Source organism: Catharus ustulatus, chromosome 2 (genome assembly GCF_009819885.2).
Source record: "Catharus ustulatus isolate bCatUst1 chromosome 2, bCatUst1.pri.v2, whole genome shotgun sequence".
In the NCBI taxonomy this organism is placed as follows: Eukaryota; Metazoa; Chordata; class Aves; order Passeriformes; family Turdidae; genus Catharus; species Catharus ustulatus.
The window spans coordinates 37985378-38001870 of NC_046222.1; the positions used below are offsets into that span (position 1 = coordinate 37985378).

General features: G+C 41.0%; 1 protein-coding gene across 1 annotated transcript in view; it reads right to left on the reverse strand.

Moving 5' to 3' along the window:
* The window catches only part of NOX4 (NADPH oxidase 4), a 102540-nt gene that overhangs the window by 53642 nt on the left and 32405 nt on the right, over positions 1-16493 (reverse strand). Inside the window, exon 12 of the mRNA XM_033053476.1 lies at positions 6258-6318. Coding sequence (XP_032909367.1) covers positions 6258-6318 — 61 coding nt within the window. The remainder of the gene's footprint in view (positions 1-6257; positions 6319-16493) is intronic.

A 16493-nucleotide genomic window follows, 5' to 3' on the forward strand; every position in this document is an offset into this window, starting at 1 on the left:
ATTCAGTGCTTGAAGCAGCTGTGTACCTCTGCACAGAAACTGTGTAAGAACAAGTCCTCCCCAAGCAGACATTACCAGAAAAATGGTGAAACACAGGCAACTCCAGAACAGGAACTTTGCTTTCTTAAGAAAGCAAACAGAGCACACAGTGATTAAAAAACCAGAAACATGCCTGGCAGTCCACTCAAAGACATGTCCTAGAGCTTTTTTCTCTTGTAATTCTATTTTCAAAGTGGAGAGCTTTCTGGGTTTTTTGACTACATTCATTCTGATTCTATCAGTTGCTACATGCTAATTTGCTCCACAGGCTTCACTCCTGTAGCTCCCAACAGTGCTGAAAATGTCTGAGGCATGACAAGAAATCCTGCAATGTTATTTTCTTGGATCAGTTCTTACCTACAGCAACATCCACACACCCAGTACACAATGCATCAAAGCATAAAAAAATTACATCTAGTCATGTCATTTTCTATAATCATTACATGATTAAAAAGTGCCTGGGATATGCAAAAATGTGGAAGTTTACAAATAACAGGATGCATCAAAAAAGGACTTCTGTGTAGGAGAAAATTTCCTTCTCTTTCTCACCCAAATGTCTTTTTTCCCCTCTAGACGTAAAACTCATTAACTGTTCAAATTGGATTTGACTCAAGTTACACTGTTTTTGGTACAAAGTCAGCTGGAGTTCAACTAATGTAAAACAATCCAGGTCTGGAGCCAAAAATTCAGATGTGTTCACCTTCAGCATTAGTTCTTTAATGAGAGGAAAAGGGCTTCCAACCTCTTTCAGTCATTAAACTAAACCTGTTCTCCTTTTTCTTCAATCACTTAATCCCGCCTTTTCTTGAGTTTTTTCATCAGTAAATAAAATAAATAATGAGCATTAATGGCAATGAACAATAAAATTAGTATTCTTTACTGTACACTATGATTAATTATAGAGTTAAGGCATATTAATTTCCTGGTAATGTAACCATATAATGTTATTACTAATGTCAGATTTTAAAAGGAAACACAATTAAACTTTTTCAGCACTCAATTCTGCTATCTTCCTCAGAAGTGTAAGTAAGATTCCCTGACAATACAAAAGTTGTTAGTCATAAAAATCTATCAGTGGAAAATAACACCTATCTCATCTCTGTCCTGTTCTTCCAAAACCACACACAGATTTTGCTGGAACAACTGACAGCACCACGTCATTAACACCTTTACACCCTGCCAGGAATCTCATGGAATAACTAAACACAAAAAAATGTTACTATGGAATGGAAAAGGCCCAAATCAAACAGAGCCTGAGGTAATAGCAAAAGAGTTGACCAAATGTTCATCACCAGTGACTAGATATTTTTAAAGAAAACTCAGTAGCAGTTACAGTGACCCTGGGACAACCTTGTCACTTCCTGTGGACAGATTTTACAGTCTTACTATTCCTTCTTGTCATCTTCTGTTCCACACAGGCCTCCAGTCAGAATCAAGATCCACTAAGAATACAGCAGGTACTTCAATACATCTATAACTGTTCTCAGGGTTACTGAACACAAAATTTTGCCTCTTTGCTAGATCTACACTTGCTGAGAAGTTGCAGATAAGTGCAGGAATGCACAGCCTTGGGGTACTTCAGGCATCCCCTAAATCAGGAGCTGCAAGAGCTTAACACGGCCATGCAGATACTCCTGACAAACTCTCCCAGACTAGAATGTTCCAATCATTCTTCCTTCAGAGGCACTTAAGGTATGTCATTTTCTTCTTCTGGTCAACATGGGAAAAACCCTTAGATAGGCTCCAAAATCCCAAACAACTGCCTTTCTATTTATTTTATTTTTTTCCTGTTTAAAAACAAGTAATTTGGGGTGTGTACTGTTTGCTGTCTCAGGTCTTACTCCATAGGGAATTAAACAAGATCCATGCTTTCATATATTTGCCATGCTCTGGAAAATAGTTGTTTTTAACTGAAAAATGGTTTGTTTGTTTTTCCCTCCTGAAATTTCCCGCTCCAAAGCTGGACCTTGCAGAAGAAGGGCTGTGACAACATGTGACAAAAACTGCCATAATGCCAAGTCAAGACTCCAAATAAGGTTGCCTGTACCTGAATGACCCACTGACCAGGCATAACCTCATGTGTAGCAAAAAAAATGAAGCAAAGATATATATTTTCTGATGAGAGCTGGAGTTTATTATGATGAAGCACATCAGTATTCCATAATCTGTCTGTTCTGGTTCAATGTGGACAGTCCTGCACACATCACCACCTCCTGCTGCCACAATGTTTAGTAACCTATAGGACAGAACTCTCAGATTAAATCGCTGGTACTCAAGTGCTCTTATGGCATCCCCACAATAAATACTACAGTGCTCAGGACAAGCCTTGAAACTGTCTCCAGGAACATACCCAACTACATAGCAGGATGGTGCCACTACTAGATAAAAATTATACAGATTAGTGTAGAGCACAGAACAGCATCTGTGTTCCAAACACGGTGCCACATCAATTTGTTCCAGCAACACACTGCAACACAACAGCAATGTTTCACTGCCTTAAGGCATGCAGTTCACCTCAACACCTCTGAGTGCTGGGTATTTGTTTTCCACAAAAACACACTGCACAGCTTCTGATGCCTGTTATTTCTGCATCATCAATATCACTTTCTGTCTCATACCCTGAAGTTTGTCTACTGAATGAGACACATTGTCTTGATCCACTGCCACGACTTTTTTCACTGCTGTCAAATTGCTGGATGCGAGGCATGGCCCATGGTCTCTCTTTTTCCCTCCAGAGGTGCCAGATGAAATGTCAGCTTTAAAACTAAACAAGCTGTAGTACTTGAGGCAGTAGCAAGGACAGAAGAGACATAAGGCTGATAGACGACAATGCTAAAGACAAACTAGACAGTAACTGCGATCAAAAAAAAAACCACTTGGAAAAAATTGCGTTGTGAGTACTAACCCAACAATTACTTCAAAGCTGAAGGAAAAGTAGGTAACCACAGGTACCCAGACAAGCAAAACAAAACGGATATTTAGAGGGGGTGGCCAGTAACAAGATCAGCTTATTAGCTCATCCATGCATCTCACAGCTCTGACCTGTGCACGAGCCACTGCAGGACCCTCAATGTTACTGCAGGGTTTAAATACCAGCCAGCTCAGCTTGGGAAAGCCACAGAGAAAGACAGGCAGGCTCTGCACCACAGGGTGAAACCAACCTGCATGGGCGCAATCACCACAGATCAGCCACTGCAAACACATCCTAACTTGGGCACCCGAGTCCTGACTGTCCAACTCAGCCATGTTCTGCAGCCACAGGTTTCACAGTGCCACGGACTGTTTTGTTAATACAATGGGCGCTGACTTAAGCAGTCACATGTCTGCACAGGGACAGCAATTGCACAATCACACATCCATTTTTAGAAAGAGCTATGATAGCTGTTCCCCTGTTCACAGTATCCATGGCACATGGCAAAAGATGGAAGGAAAAACCAAATTAGAAACGTTTACATGGGAAAAATCACAACCAGTTGCCAATTAACTAAGCTACCTACCTCTGAGGCAGTAAGGTAGATACAAACATACAGATATATACATACACTTTATGATGAATGAAGAAAAAAAGGCATTCTTGGGGCCTGGCTTGTCTCATCCTAAAGCAGACATATAAACAGGTCAGAGGTCTACAAAGGGAGCTATGGGAACCATTTCAGATGAAAATATGAGCTGCAAAGGCATCTGAGGACACAGTACAGCAATACCAGTCCCTGTGTGTCTGTTTTCTGTGATGAACATGGAAGTTAAGCACTATACAGTTATCAAAACAAGCACAACACGGGTGAGAAATAGGAGGTCTCAGATTTGTATTAGAAAAGGATGTGGACGCTCACATAATGTAAGGGAAGTTTCTGCTTTTATTCAAATCTGCTTCTGAGGGGGGCAGATTCTCAGTTGTTCCAAGCTCAGATAGCACCATTTCATTTGAATGGAGCATGAAACAGGGTGTCTAGATTACCAGTTGGTTTGCAAAGGTCTCAGAGCAACTTTTTTTGCAGCTCCTCCCTCTCTCACCCACTTTTTCTGTCCTACATTTTCCATTATTCAAATAATTGATTTTAAAAAGCAAATAACAGTACTGCCTGAAAATCTACTAAGCATTGGCTGTTATGCAAAGCATTATTTCTAGAAAGACTGACTTTTCCAAAAGCTGCTTCTTTCAGTTTATTTTATTTGAAATCTAAAATTATATACACTGGGATATGGGCAATAAATGGCTTCCCATCAACAGCAACTTCTCATCATAAGTTGAAAATACTATTACCCCCTTTTCTCTTGACATGCAGCTGCTTTCCCAACCTACAAAACAAGGTATTCTATTACATTTTCAAAACTTCAGTAAGAGACATTGTTAAGAGACTTGACCCAAAACAACTTGCAGAATTGTTCTGCCAGCAATCTGTACTCTCTCTCCTGTCCTTAGAGCCAGTGGCAGGAAATGTTCCTTCACCATATCCCCCCAGGTGCAGGTAGCAGAAGCTCAAGCTATCCAGAGGAGATATATCTCAACTAACCAGCTCTTCTCTGCATTTCATGGCATATCTGCACCTCTCTTGTATCCTTTTAGTTAAAGATTGTAATTGAGTTCTCTGAAATAAATTGTCAGGTCTCTTTGGTGTCAGGTATAAACTGTCAGGAATGGAAGATGGCAATACAAAAGAGAATTTTAATAAACAGGATAAAGGCTGAGAAAATAGGTCATGAAAAGACCTCAAAAGACAGTATGTCTCATAAAAACTCCTCCAGTCTAATATCCTGTAGCAGCCTTTAGAGCATTATTAAGAAAGATAATAAGGAACGTGGCAAATATAATAATCCTTCCTCAAACAGTCAGCAGATTAGAGACAATTATTAATTGTCACAGGGCTTAAGGGAATGAGTGAGAGCAGGGCTCCATGGTATTGATGGGCATAAAGGGCTGGGTAAGCTGTCTGTTCCTTGACAGCACATCTGACACTGGGAGAGATATCTCTGTTTAGCAAAATTACCACAATAAAAGGTCTCTGTAATGTGACAGTGTCCTGAAATCACACAGTGCAACCTAGGCAGACCTTCCTTTCAGTGGAGACTCTAGATACTGACTTGGGAGAATAATACATAAATGCTAAAAGAGAGCAATTCACACCACAGAGGTAAGCAGAAAACTGTAAAGATGCCACTTTCTCTGGAAAAATCATTTAGCTAGCACTTCTCCATCCCATTTTCCCAAAGAGTCTACTGTCACCTCCATGCAGGAATGATGCTTAACAAAAGAGCCATCATTCTGAGGCAGGCCAGAGGCTAATCTGCCCCTGTCTGGCCAACACTTCAAGCAGGGAGAGACAATCAGGGGGATTATGGAACACATGTGCATATGGCATTGCCCTCCAAGCCTTTGCCTATTGAAGTCTTGCAGAGGAAAGTATGCAGCCAGACTGGAAAGTTCAACAAATATGCATAGACTTATTATCTCTGCATTGGTCTAATCCCTATTAGGGCGACAAGCTCATTTGACTCAATTCCACAAACACACAAGCTGATACAAATTAACACGGAGTACATTTCTTCCTAAGAAATGAACCAGCCCCTGCTGTGTATCTGTCTTCCTTAGAAGGAAATGCTATGCTGAGCAAGAACAAAGTCAGACACTAAGGAATAAGGACAACTATCACTTGAGTATACAACTGTCACAGAGAGAACCAAATTGCCCGACTCCTCTGCAGGGAATCCTGGCTTGCACCCCTGGTCTGGAGGACATTCAAAGAGCAATGGAAGAGCATGGAAGAACATGAAAGCAAACCTGTAATCTCAGTGTACCACAGGCGTTAATTAACCTGGCTGCCATCCAAACTGTTGGCATCAAAATCTGCTTATCTGGGAGCTGCACATTTCAGCATTTCTGCAGACACTACTATGTACAGAGGCACTGCACCACACAGGGGTAGCAGGCTACCCAGAAACAAGAAAAAGAGGCAGAAATGGAGGAATGCTGAAAATTACTACAGTGCAATCTGAAGATCTGTTAGTAGTTGCAAAAACATGTTATTTGAAGAAATGGTACATCTGAATAAAGCAGGGATTGCATCAAGAATGTAATAAAAACAACTTTGGGAAAACAAGCATGAACAATCTCTAGTGAGAATAGACCACAGTCAAGGAACAATTGTGCTGAAGCCAGAAAGTGCAAACAGTTCAAGTAAAGGCATTTGTCTCTGAAAAGGAATTGTTTTTCTACATACCTGTCCAGTCTCCTACTACTTTTAGGTGGACCCCAAACGTTGCTTTGGTATCTGTAGGGCACTAAAAATATTAAATATATTAAGCACCACTTCTGAGTAACAAAAAAATAACAAAATGCATTCAAAGTACAATAGTTAAGATAGAGCCTGGTGTAAATAGGTCATTCCAAAACAGCCACACCAGCAGCTGTACCCTTAAAGAAGCAAGTCTGTCATCAACACAGTTGGGGAAGCCAACCATGCCTGGTATCCATTCAGACTTAACCCTTTCTTCTGGTCACAGACGAGTTTGGATGCTTGCTTGAGGGTATGATTTGGAACAGCCACTTCACTAAGCAGTACTCAGCAAAAAAAGAATGGAAATACTCCTCTACTATTGACACATCAGATACAGGGATCTGCTCAGATGCAGACAAACTTCACACAATGAGGCAAAAAAACCCCAGTGTTTGCTATGTCTCATTGCAGTATCTTTCAACAAAAATACCAAGACTAATTCCCCATATAAAAACAAGTACAGTAATTTCACAAATACAAGCCGCACCATTTTGACTAAGATTTGGCTCCCAAACCGGAAATGTGGCTAATATTCAGGAGCAGCTAATATGTGAATAATTTTCTGACATTTACAACCTCAGAAGTGCCAGGCAGAGTGTCGAGCCAAGCACCTGCAAAGCCGGTATTTCGCAGTTGTTACAAAGTGCTACTCTGTTGCGCCACGGGTGGAGCCTGGCTCCCTGCAGGCAGCACGGGAGGCGGGGAGAGAGGCGGGAGAGCTCCCTCCTTCAGTCCTCTGCCGCAGCCCGGGGGAGAGACGGGGGGGCCCCGCGCCACCATTGTCACGGCTCGGGGAGGAGGCGGCGTGCTCCGTCCCCGTGCGCCACAGCAGGAGCAGGCAGGCTCCGTCCCCGCCCCCCGCCGCCGCCATGGGCTCGGGAAAGCTCCGTCCCCGCCCGCCGCCGCTGCCGTAGAAGCGGGGGAAGCTCCATCCCTGCCTGCCACCACGGGGCAGCGCCGGGCCGGGGTGACCGAGCCCAGTGGCAGCGGCAGCCGGCCTCAAGCGGCGGCGCCAAGCGATCGCGCCGAGTGGCCGCGCCGAGCGGCTTCACCGAGCGATCGTGCTGAGCGGCGGCGCCGAGCGATCGCGCCAAGTGGCCCCGCCGAGCGATCGCGCCGAGCGGCCCCGCCGGACTTGGCCACCTGGCCCCGTCAGCAGCCCCTAGCGGGCCGAGCCTGCACAGCCTTAGCTCAGCCAGTCAACCCCGCCCTCCCGCGGTTCTGTTACTATTTGGCAACTTTGTTGCACGCGGGTCCTCGCTGCGAACGACAGAGCGGCTTATATTCGGGTGCGGCTTATTTATGGACAAAAACTGAAATGTTTGCCAACACCCAGAGATGTGGCTTATACTCAGTGCGGCTTGTATTCATGAATTTACTGTAAGCAGTCTCTCAGGTGGGAATTTGTATACTGGCAGTAGAAAGTTCTGTTCTGAAGGTTTCCATAGGGTTTTTCACTCTGGGCTGCCCCAGGGCTCTCTGTGTTTCACAGGAGGCTGACTGATTTTCTTAGTCCCAGTTTACCTACAGTCCCAGTTTAGCACATCTTCTACAAAATTGTTATTCCCCGCTTCCACAAAGTTAATGGCAGAATACCCCTTGTCTCCTGCCAGAATAGGTTCAAACATCACCCTTATGACTCTTTTCTGTACTACCTTGAAAAATTATTCCATAAAGGTGAGATTTATTTCCCTTTAGACTTTAGGAAACTTATTTTGATACTTATAACTCGCTATGAGACATCCTTGTAGAGTTCTGGAAAATCTCCTTGTGCTGCTAAATCTTACCAGAAGAAACATGTCCACCTGGGCTACATGGAGTGAATTTGCCCCAGTTAAAAAGAGACAAAGAATGTAGGTGATCCAGCAAAGGACCACCAAAGCAGTGAGAGCACTGGATAACCTGACATTCAAAGAGGGGGCAATAAGGGAATATGCTTGGGTAACCCATAGCAGAGAAGCCTTGGGAAGACATTTGCCTACTAGTAACTAAAAAAAAAAAAAGCTACAGAGAAGATGAAGGTGCTCTCTCTCTTCAGTACCATGCATGGCAACAAGAAAACAGACCACAAGTACAAGTTGTTACAGAGGAAATTTCATCTGGATATAAGGACAGTGTTCTGCATCATGGAATAGGCAGCCAGGGAAATGGTACAATTTCTCCTGCTAATTCAGCTTCACATGACCCTGAATAACCTCATCCTCAGCCCTTGTACCAGAAGGTCGAACCAGATGATCTCCACAGGCTTCTTCTGACTTTCAGACTTTCCTATATGCCTACAATTTTAACTTCGAAATTTGTATTTACATTTTTTTACTGCACAGAAGACTTATTTTACCTTTTTCATCTCTGTAAACACAATTAGAGACTCTAAGCAGTGGCATTTTTCCAGACTGTTGGAGAATATATTCCAGCAGCTTCAGAAATATTCAAATAGAGTTTTTCAGAAGCTTAATCATGAAAGTGGGTAAATTTTCCTGTGTTATTAACAGACCACTGGGAATGTGTAATGAAGTGCAATGAAAATATTCTCATGTATTTCACCTTCACGAAAACACAGAATCATATGATAACTGAGACTAGAATGTGGAGATTGGCTCCTTTGATCCTCTTGCAGGAACAGGTGGCCCAGGAGAGCTTCCCATTGTGCTTTGAGTATCTACAAGGATGGAGACTCCACAGCCTGCCTGGGGAACCTGTGCCACCCTCAGATAAAAAGTGGGATTTCTCTTGGGTTCAGAGGAAACCTCCTATATATCAGTTTGTGTTGTCCTGTCACTGGGTGCCTCTGAGGAGGTTAATTCTATTTTCTTCACTTGCCCCTCAGCTCAGATTTCTCAGCCTCTCCTCATACTCAGAGATACTCCAGTTCCTCACTCATCCTCATGATTCTCTGTCCTTCAACACATCCATGTCTCTCTTGTACTGGGAAGTCCAGAGCTTCAGATCAATCACTGATCAGGGAAGGGTGACCTCTCTCCATCTGCTGGCAACACCCTGCCTAATACAGCTCAGGAAGCCTTTTTGGTTGGTTTTCTCTGTTGCAAGGGCACATTGTGGGTTCATGGTCAACCTGTGCTCACCAGGACTCCCTGGCCACTCTCTGCTGAGCTCCTTTACAGCCAGACAATTCCCATCATGTACAAGTGTATGTGGTTATAGCCTTGGCTAAGTAAAGGTGTGCCAAAGCAGCCTCAGAAAATGCATCATGCCCTTTCTGAGGCTGTGAACAAAACCAATTAAAATTATTTTGAAACTGTGTTTTGGCAAAAAACATTTTTATTTCCCCCTGCTGCTTTTAACCTGGGAGTCCTAAGAAACAATCCAAACAATCCTGTACTATTTTGAGGTTTACATGCAGCCTCTTACTCTTCCTTTATTGCCCAGTACACTGCCCAGTAGTAAACTGTAAAGATTAGTCAATCTTAAAATTAAAAAAAAACCAAAAAACAACACAAAATAACTTTATCTTAGGTCTTTTTCCTTAAATCAACCTTGTTTTCCAAAAAGGGAAATCACTGACTTGAATAGCATGTAATGAGGTTTGTTGCACTCATTTGATTTATATGCTATGATATACAAATTAACTGTTGCAGATACTGTGATTACATGAAATAATGTTCATCTTATTCTAACCTAAAGTGATCTATACCTTTAACAAGTGGAAGATTTTACAAGTATGAATGTCTACATTAATCAGGTTATCTGACAGCATTTAGTCCTTCTCCAAAAACAACCGGAAGCCAATGGAATTTTGTTAAATTTAATAAAGCTGTGGAGATTTACACCCTCAGAGAAACCAAACTATGTTTTTAGCATTAAAATGGAAGACTTTCCTCAGTTTACAATGCCTATTTTTGTACATATTTTCACATTCAACAAAATTATAGTATTTTCTATGTAGATAAAATTTAGAGAATACAGGTTGTTCTACATTTTGATAAAGAAAACAACTTTCCATATATCTTTTCCCTTTTGTTCTTAGAGCTGATTTGGAATAAAAATGCAAGTTATCACACAGAGATTGTGCAACAATCCCTGGAGAACTTTATGTTCATAAACCACCAAATTACATTCACCAGTAACCATAGCTCCACCATCTATCTCTGTGCCAAATAAAATTAATAATTTAACTATTTTTTAATACACTATTAGATCAATACATACTTTAAATATATTTTATCAATTCTGTATTGTGATCACAGTTCTCTGCTGTCCTCTGTCTTGCTTTTACATGAATGCAAAGTGAGCAAACTAATTACTGTTAGATCATAGCAGTTCTACTTTATATCCACTGTATAATGGCTCTATGTTGCACTAGGGGAGATTTAGATAGGGTATTAGGAAAAATTTATTTGCCAAAACAGTGGTCAAGCATTGGAACATGCTGTCTGAGGAAGTGGTGGAGTCACCATCCCTGGAAATGTTCAAGAGACGTGCAGATGTGGTGCTTAGGGACATGGGCTAGTGGTGGGGATGGCAGTGCTGGGTTAATGAACTTTTCCAACCTATGTGACTCTATGATTCTATACCTGCACAAAAATCTGCTCAAGGTGATGAGTAGTGGGGAAATCTGTGCATGAGAGCCCAGCACAAAGCAACTGAAAACTATGGTACGAACATCTCTGCTTCTGGTTTAGAGTACCCTGAATATTTAACATCATTGTTTGTCTCCTCCCAGTCAAAAATCCTGTCCAGAACAAGAAATGAGACAAACCTTACTGAAGTTATTTTAACGTTATTAAATACTACCCAGTATTTTAAAACACTCTTTTTAGGTGTTGAGGTGCAGGGAATGGGTTGAGACAACAGCAAACTAGCAAGAAAATAGAAAGTTAATTCCCAAATGTTTCCAGTTCTTCTGTGCACCTCTACCATAAGAACTGTGAAGCCTCTTTAGAGAGGTGTTGAGTTTTGATTACTGACTGTCATAGAAATGATAATGCATGCACCAGGATAACACTGAGGAATATCTGTTATCAGAAGAAGATTAAAGGGATGCCCAAGTTACATAACCCCAGTGGCTCTGCAAATAAAGCTCCTTACAAGTTCCAGTGGAGACACTGCTCTCAAGTAAAGTGTGCCACAGTAAACATCACCTTCTGCTTTTGGTGCTGCAGTAGGTGGCCTGAACAGTGACCAGAATTACAAAGAATATCTGTGCTACAGCTGGAAGAACAAAGCATCTGATTGGGGGAATTAAAAAGCTCGTTGTGGGATTTGTTTACACAAAAGGAAACCTCTTCAAAGGAGTCTTTCACTTTGAGGAAAAAGCCATGATATGATCCTAATAGGGATTTGCAGATATCCTGGCAGGGACTGCAAACAGTGCAGAGACCCTGTTTCCATGCTCCAGCCTGCCAGGGTAAGCCAGCTGCACTGCAAACCCTGGTTCATCAGTCCGTTCTTGCTCCAGACTCAACGAACCCTTACCTAGACCAAGAGAAACACACCAGAGACTTGGCATGTTTGGGAAAGAGGCAGAAGTGAGGGGGGAAAAGAAGAACTAAATACAACCAATGTATTTTAACTCCTGCAAAAAAATTTAAAAAAAAAAGAAAAAAAAAGAAATGAAAAGTTTTCAACTTTGTGAACTGACAAGAAAATATGAACCTTGGAAGCTCACTTAACTGCAGCTTGTCTGGTTTCATACAGAACTGATACAAACATTCCTAAAATTATTCATTCTGACATTAGAAAATGGAGAGGAGTGATGACAAACACAGGCATGCTATACAAAGGTAGCCAAAAAATAGTAACTAGACTTCAGTCTGACTCATAGGAGGTGAACTCTGCAACACTGGGCTATCCCTGTTTTAGCTAATTAATCCCGTAAGAAGCAAATTTCAGAGGAAAATAAAAAGATACTATGTGGACTTAATCTTTTAAACACATTTCTGCCCCAAAGGCTTGGAGTTTTTTAAATATGTCTCTATTTATTTCTCTGTTTCATGTTATTTTACAAATTGGATTTTGGTTAAAAGCTTTTCCTATTAGAGACTTGGCCTTACAGCTATCCTAACTGAACTGGCAGACATCATAACATCTTGAATGTGGGGAAAGCCTAACCATGGAGCATGATTTAAGTATCAGGGGTGCCAGGATGATCAAGGCAAGACCACCATGCCTCAAATACCCATGGTTTCAGCCAGAGCCCTGCCATAGTAGAGCCAACTTCCAGCAAGCAGCCCAGCATGCAGCTGCAGTAACATATCCCAAACACTTTTCACTTTCCATTGCCATAGACTCCTTGCTGCACAGCCTCAGACACCTGCAGTCTAGCTAGTGGAAAAAACACACCATAACACTGCAGGATGCATCACTGGGCAGCTGCAGTTCCAAGAAGGATCATTCTGGTCATCTGGGGTCTAACTTCCTCTGTAACACAAACCACAAACCCACACCCACTAATTCTCCTGAGTCTGTAGTTCAGCATTTGCTAATTCACTCTCTGCAATCTCAGTTGTTAAATTACTCTCAATGTTAAAAATTATCTTTGTTTTTTTAGATCTCAATAGATGAGATTCCTATCTATAGTCTACTTGTTCCTTGATTTCATTCTCGCACCACAAGAAAATGCAAAATGTAGCATTGTCTTAGGATCGTAAGTAGATCAGTACTTGTAAAATACACACAATATGGTATAAAATAAATTGTTGAATATATCATATGAAATTTCTTCATTTGTTTTCTAGCAGGTCTGTAATAGTCCAACTGCTACTCCTTCGCTACTATGGATACATTACAAAGGTACACTTTTAGAGACTAATCAACATTTCTTTTCCTCTGTAGCTCAACCAAGGAAAAAAACCTGCTGACTACCCTTTCACCCCAGCAGGCACACTACACATCACGGAGTCATAGAATGGTCAAGTTGGATGGAACCCATAGGGATCACTAAGTCCAACTCTCTATAACAGAAAATAAAAATGTTTCAATCCTACCCATATTTAACCTATATAATTTATGCATCTCAAGTTGCTGGCTCGGGGGAAAAAAAAACAAATCACAACATTTCAAGACACTCAGGATGCAAGCCTTTTTCCCTGGAGGAATAAAAAGCAGAAGAACAATGCTTCTGCACAAGGCTGCCTCTCCAAGTCCTCCAAGGGCACACGGACACATTGCTAAGCAACAGTGCACAGAGCTGACAGACACAGGACCAGGAAACTGAATAGCACAAAAAGGTGCAGTCATCCCCAAGCAGAACAATGGGCCACCTCCAGGCTCATGATAACTGGCTGTCTCTGGTGTGAGACACTCATGGAAAGAACAATCAAAGGATGAACAGGTTTTCCAGTCAGATTCCCACCACCTTGAGGAAGCGCTGTGTCCCTCTGAACTCCCCTAGTTCACACACTGCTAAGTGTTTGCCAGGCTAAAGCAGACAGCTCCACCAACCAGATGGTCTTAATTTTAGAATAGCAAGAGGCAAGGCACTTAATTTCCTCTAATATTTTGTCCACATGTGAACTGTATTCATGCTTAAAGCTTGTGCTCAGTTTTTGGATTTGTTGTTTGTTTGTGTGGGGGGGAAGGTGTCATTGGTCTTTTTTGTTTATTTTTATGTTCTGCAGTTCTTAGACCTTACTCTGACTTAACAGCTAAACTAGAAGCACTATCTCTGATGGGAGAAAACACCCTACTAAAGTCAGGAGATGCTTATTATGTACTTAAATTTACTTTCATTGAATCAAAAAACCCAAACTCGCCCTATTAGAGGGATCTGCCACTTTCTGTTTAAAGTATCTACTGAAGGAGAGCTTAGGATTTAGTCAACTTCAGTGTAACAATTCCTGTGTTCCCTTCTCACCAAAAGAGTCAGATTTGAAAGTTTAAATAAAAGTTAGGGTTTATGTAGAGTTTTTATACAGACCCCACAAATATTAATCCCCAAACCAAATAAACAAGTCTAAGGAAGTACTAAAGACATCTGCAATATCAATCTATTCTATTTTTGTTTTACTTAAATTCTTCATCAAACAGCTGCTAGATATTCTACTTCTATAAAGAGCAGACAACCTCTAGGGATTTCTTGAGTTTGCCAGCAAAATGCTTCACAATTTCCCTAAACGCTCTGCAAATCATCTCATAAAGACAAGTTTCATAACTATTTGCACAAGATATTTAACAAATCTTATTAGAATGTCATCATGTTAGACTTTGTTTTTATTGTATTTATCTGACAGTATGAACTTAGCTCTTGATGTCCTTACGTACTTTTTACTCAGGCAAACTTCCAACAATTTTTTCATTTTTTTATCAAGTATTTCAGAATTTGGCCCCTAGGCTTTTCCTGTTGTGGATAGTTTATTTCTTAAGTTTACAGTGCAGGGCACATGTTTCTCCATCATCTGCTTATGCAGTACAAAATTTCTGGCTTAGAGAAGCTTAGAGCTAAAACTTCATTGCTAGACCGTTAAGATCTTCACCAATTTTAAATCAACCCTAGATTATCCAGGGATAAAGACAACTTTGGGTCTACAAAACACTGGTTTTCTTTTACAAAACCAAATGTGCTAATTCTAATGTTGTTTATACTGAGTATAAAATTTGCCGAGACTTTTCTGACAAGGAATCAGGCTCAAAACCATAAAATGTACAGATCAGGGCCATTACCTTGTAATTGCATCATGTCTAAATCCAGATACCAAATGGATTTTAACAAAGGTGCAGGGTAACAAGGAAAACTCAATGTACAAAAAAAAAAAAAAAATCATACCTAAAAAACCCCTTAGAGGTAGAAAATCTGTGATTAAGTAATCACTCTGAGACTTTCAGGTACAGTATAAAACTTGTAATGTACATTCAGAAACTGCCCAGGTAATTCTTTTATCTACACTGAGATGGTTAATGGATTCAAGAGTTTCTCTGCCTGGGATTCAATATTACTTTACTAATTTGGATAATAATCAAGCAAATATTCTTCCTTAATAATATATATTTGGATTTGAGTGGATCTCAGTATCTGCATATGCAAACTTATCCTCTCCTAAAAACTCAGTTTTGACTTGTTAAAAAATGCACACATTCCATCCTCCCTCTGGAGTTTTCTTACTCATACAGAACTGTATGTGGAAGGAAAGGAAGAAACATGTTACACTACAAATCTTCCTTGATGTGATCTGCTTCAAATTAACCATCTGCTCAAAAATATGGAGAACCAGCAAAAGGGCAGAACTTTTTGGAGCTTTTTATTACCAGATTCTTCCAGTTTCTGCTTTAGTGGGATTTAAAAGCAGATTAAATGCAGCACTAAAGTAGGGGAGGTCAGAGCAAACTGTGAACACGGGACAAAATTTCTTGTTTCAAAGAATGCTTCAAACCTCTTGTTGCTGGTAGTTGATCACTGCTTAGCTGTTAACCAGAACTGGGATCTAGACATTGAATGAAGAGTCAAAACTCTCTGGAGGGTCTGAAGAAGCAGTCCCCCACGTTATTAATAAAGCACATATTTCATAAAGCCCTGGAGTCTCAAAGCTGGGATCTTTGGTTTGGCTTGTTTTGATTTTTTGCTTTTTATCTGCCACTTCTGAGCCACCTGTCTCTTTTAGCTCTATCTCATGAAGCTACTAATCAGTGGATATCCAGAGAACGTCTTATACAGACGCAGGAAAAGCTCAGCAAGTGTTTATGCAAACTACCTGTGTTTAAATATCAACAGGAGTATTTTTAGATACGTGTATCTGTCTACTGAATTTTAAAAAAGGCAATAAAGGGAACTTCAGGATATTCAGACTTGAGCTCCAAGGAGGAAACAGGGGCATGACAACAGCCAGTGACAGCCAAAACTGCCAAAACTTTGGAATAACAGATTATGTGATGCTGAAATTATGGATGTTTGTTGCAAAACAGAATTTTCCCAAACCAAACCTCAGATCTGAGCCATCTCCAAATTTAAAAAGGATTCACCTCTTACTCCTGTCCTTATTTCAAGGTCTGTTACAGTCTAAATTCTAAATGAAATGATGCAATTGTTTCCTACCTTCCTTTGCCACAAGAAAATCAACACTACTGAAATAACAAGGTTACAGAGCTTTATGAGCTGCTGGGAGTAGACACCAGTCTTGATAGCCAAGTGGTCTAAACTGCAGTTTGTGAGAGTTTGTGCTCTGAGTCTGTAGTGGATTCAGCAGAAACCTCATGAGAGAAGCCAGGACGTCTTCTGAAGCACTTAAA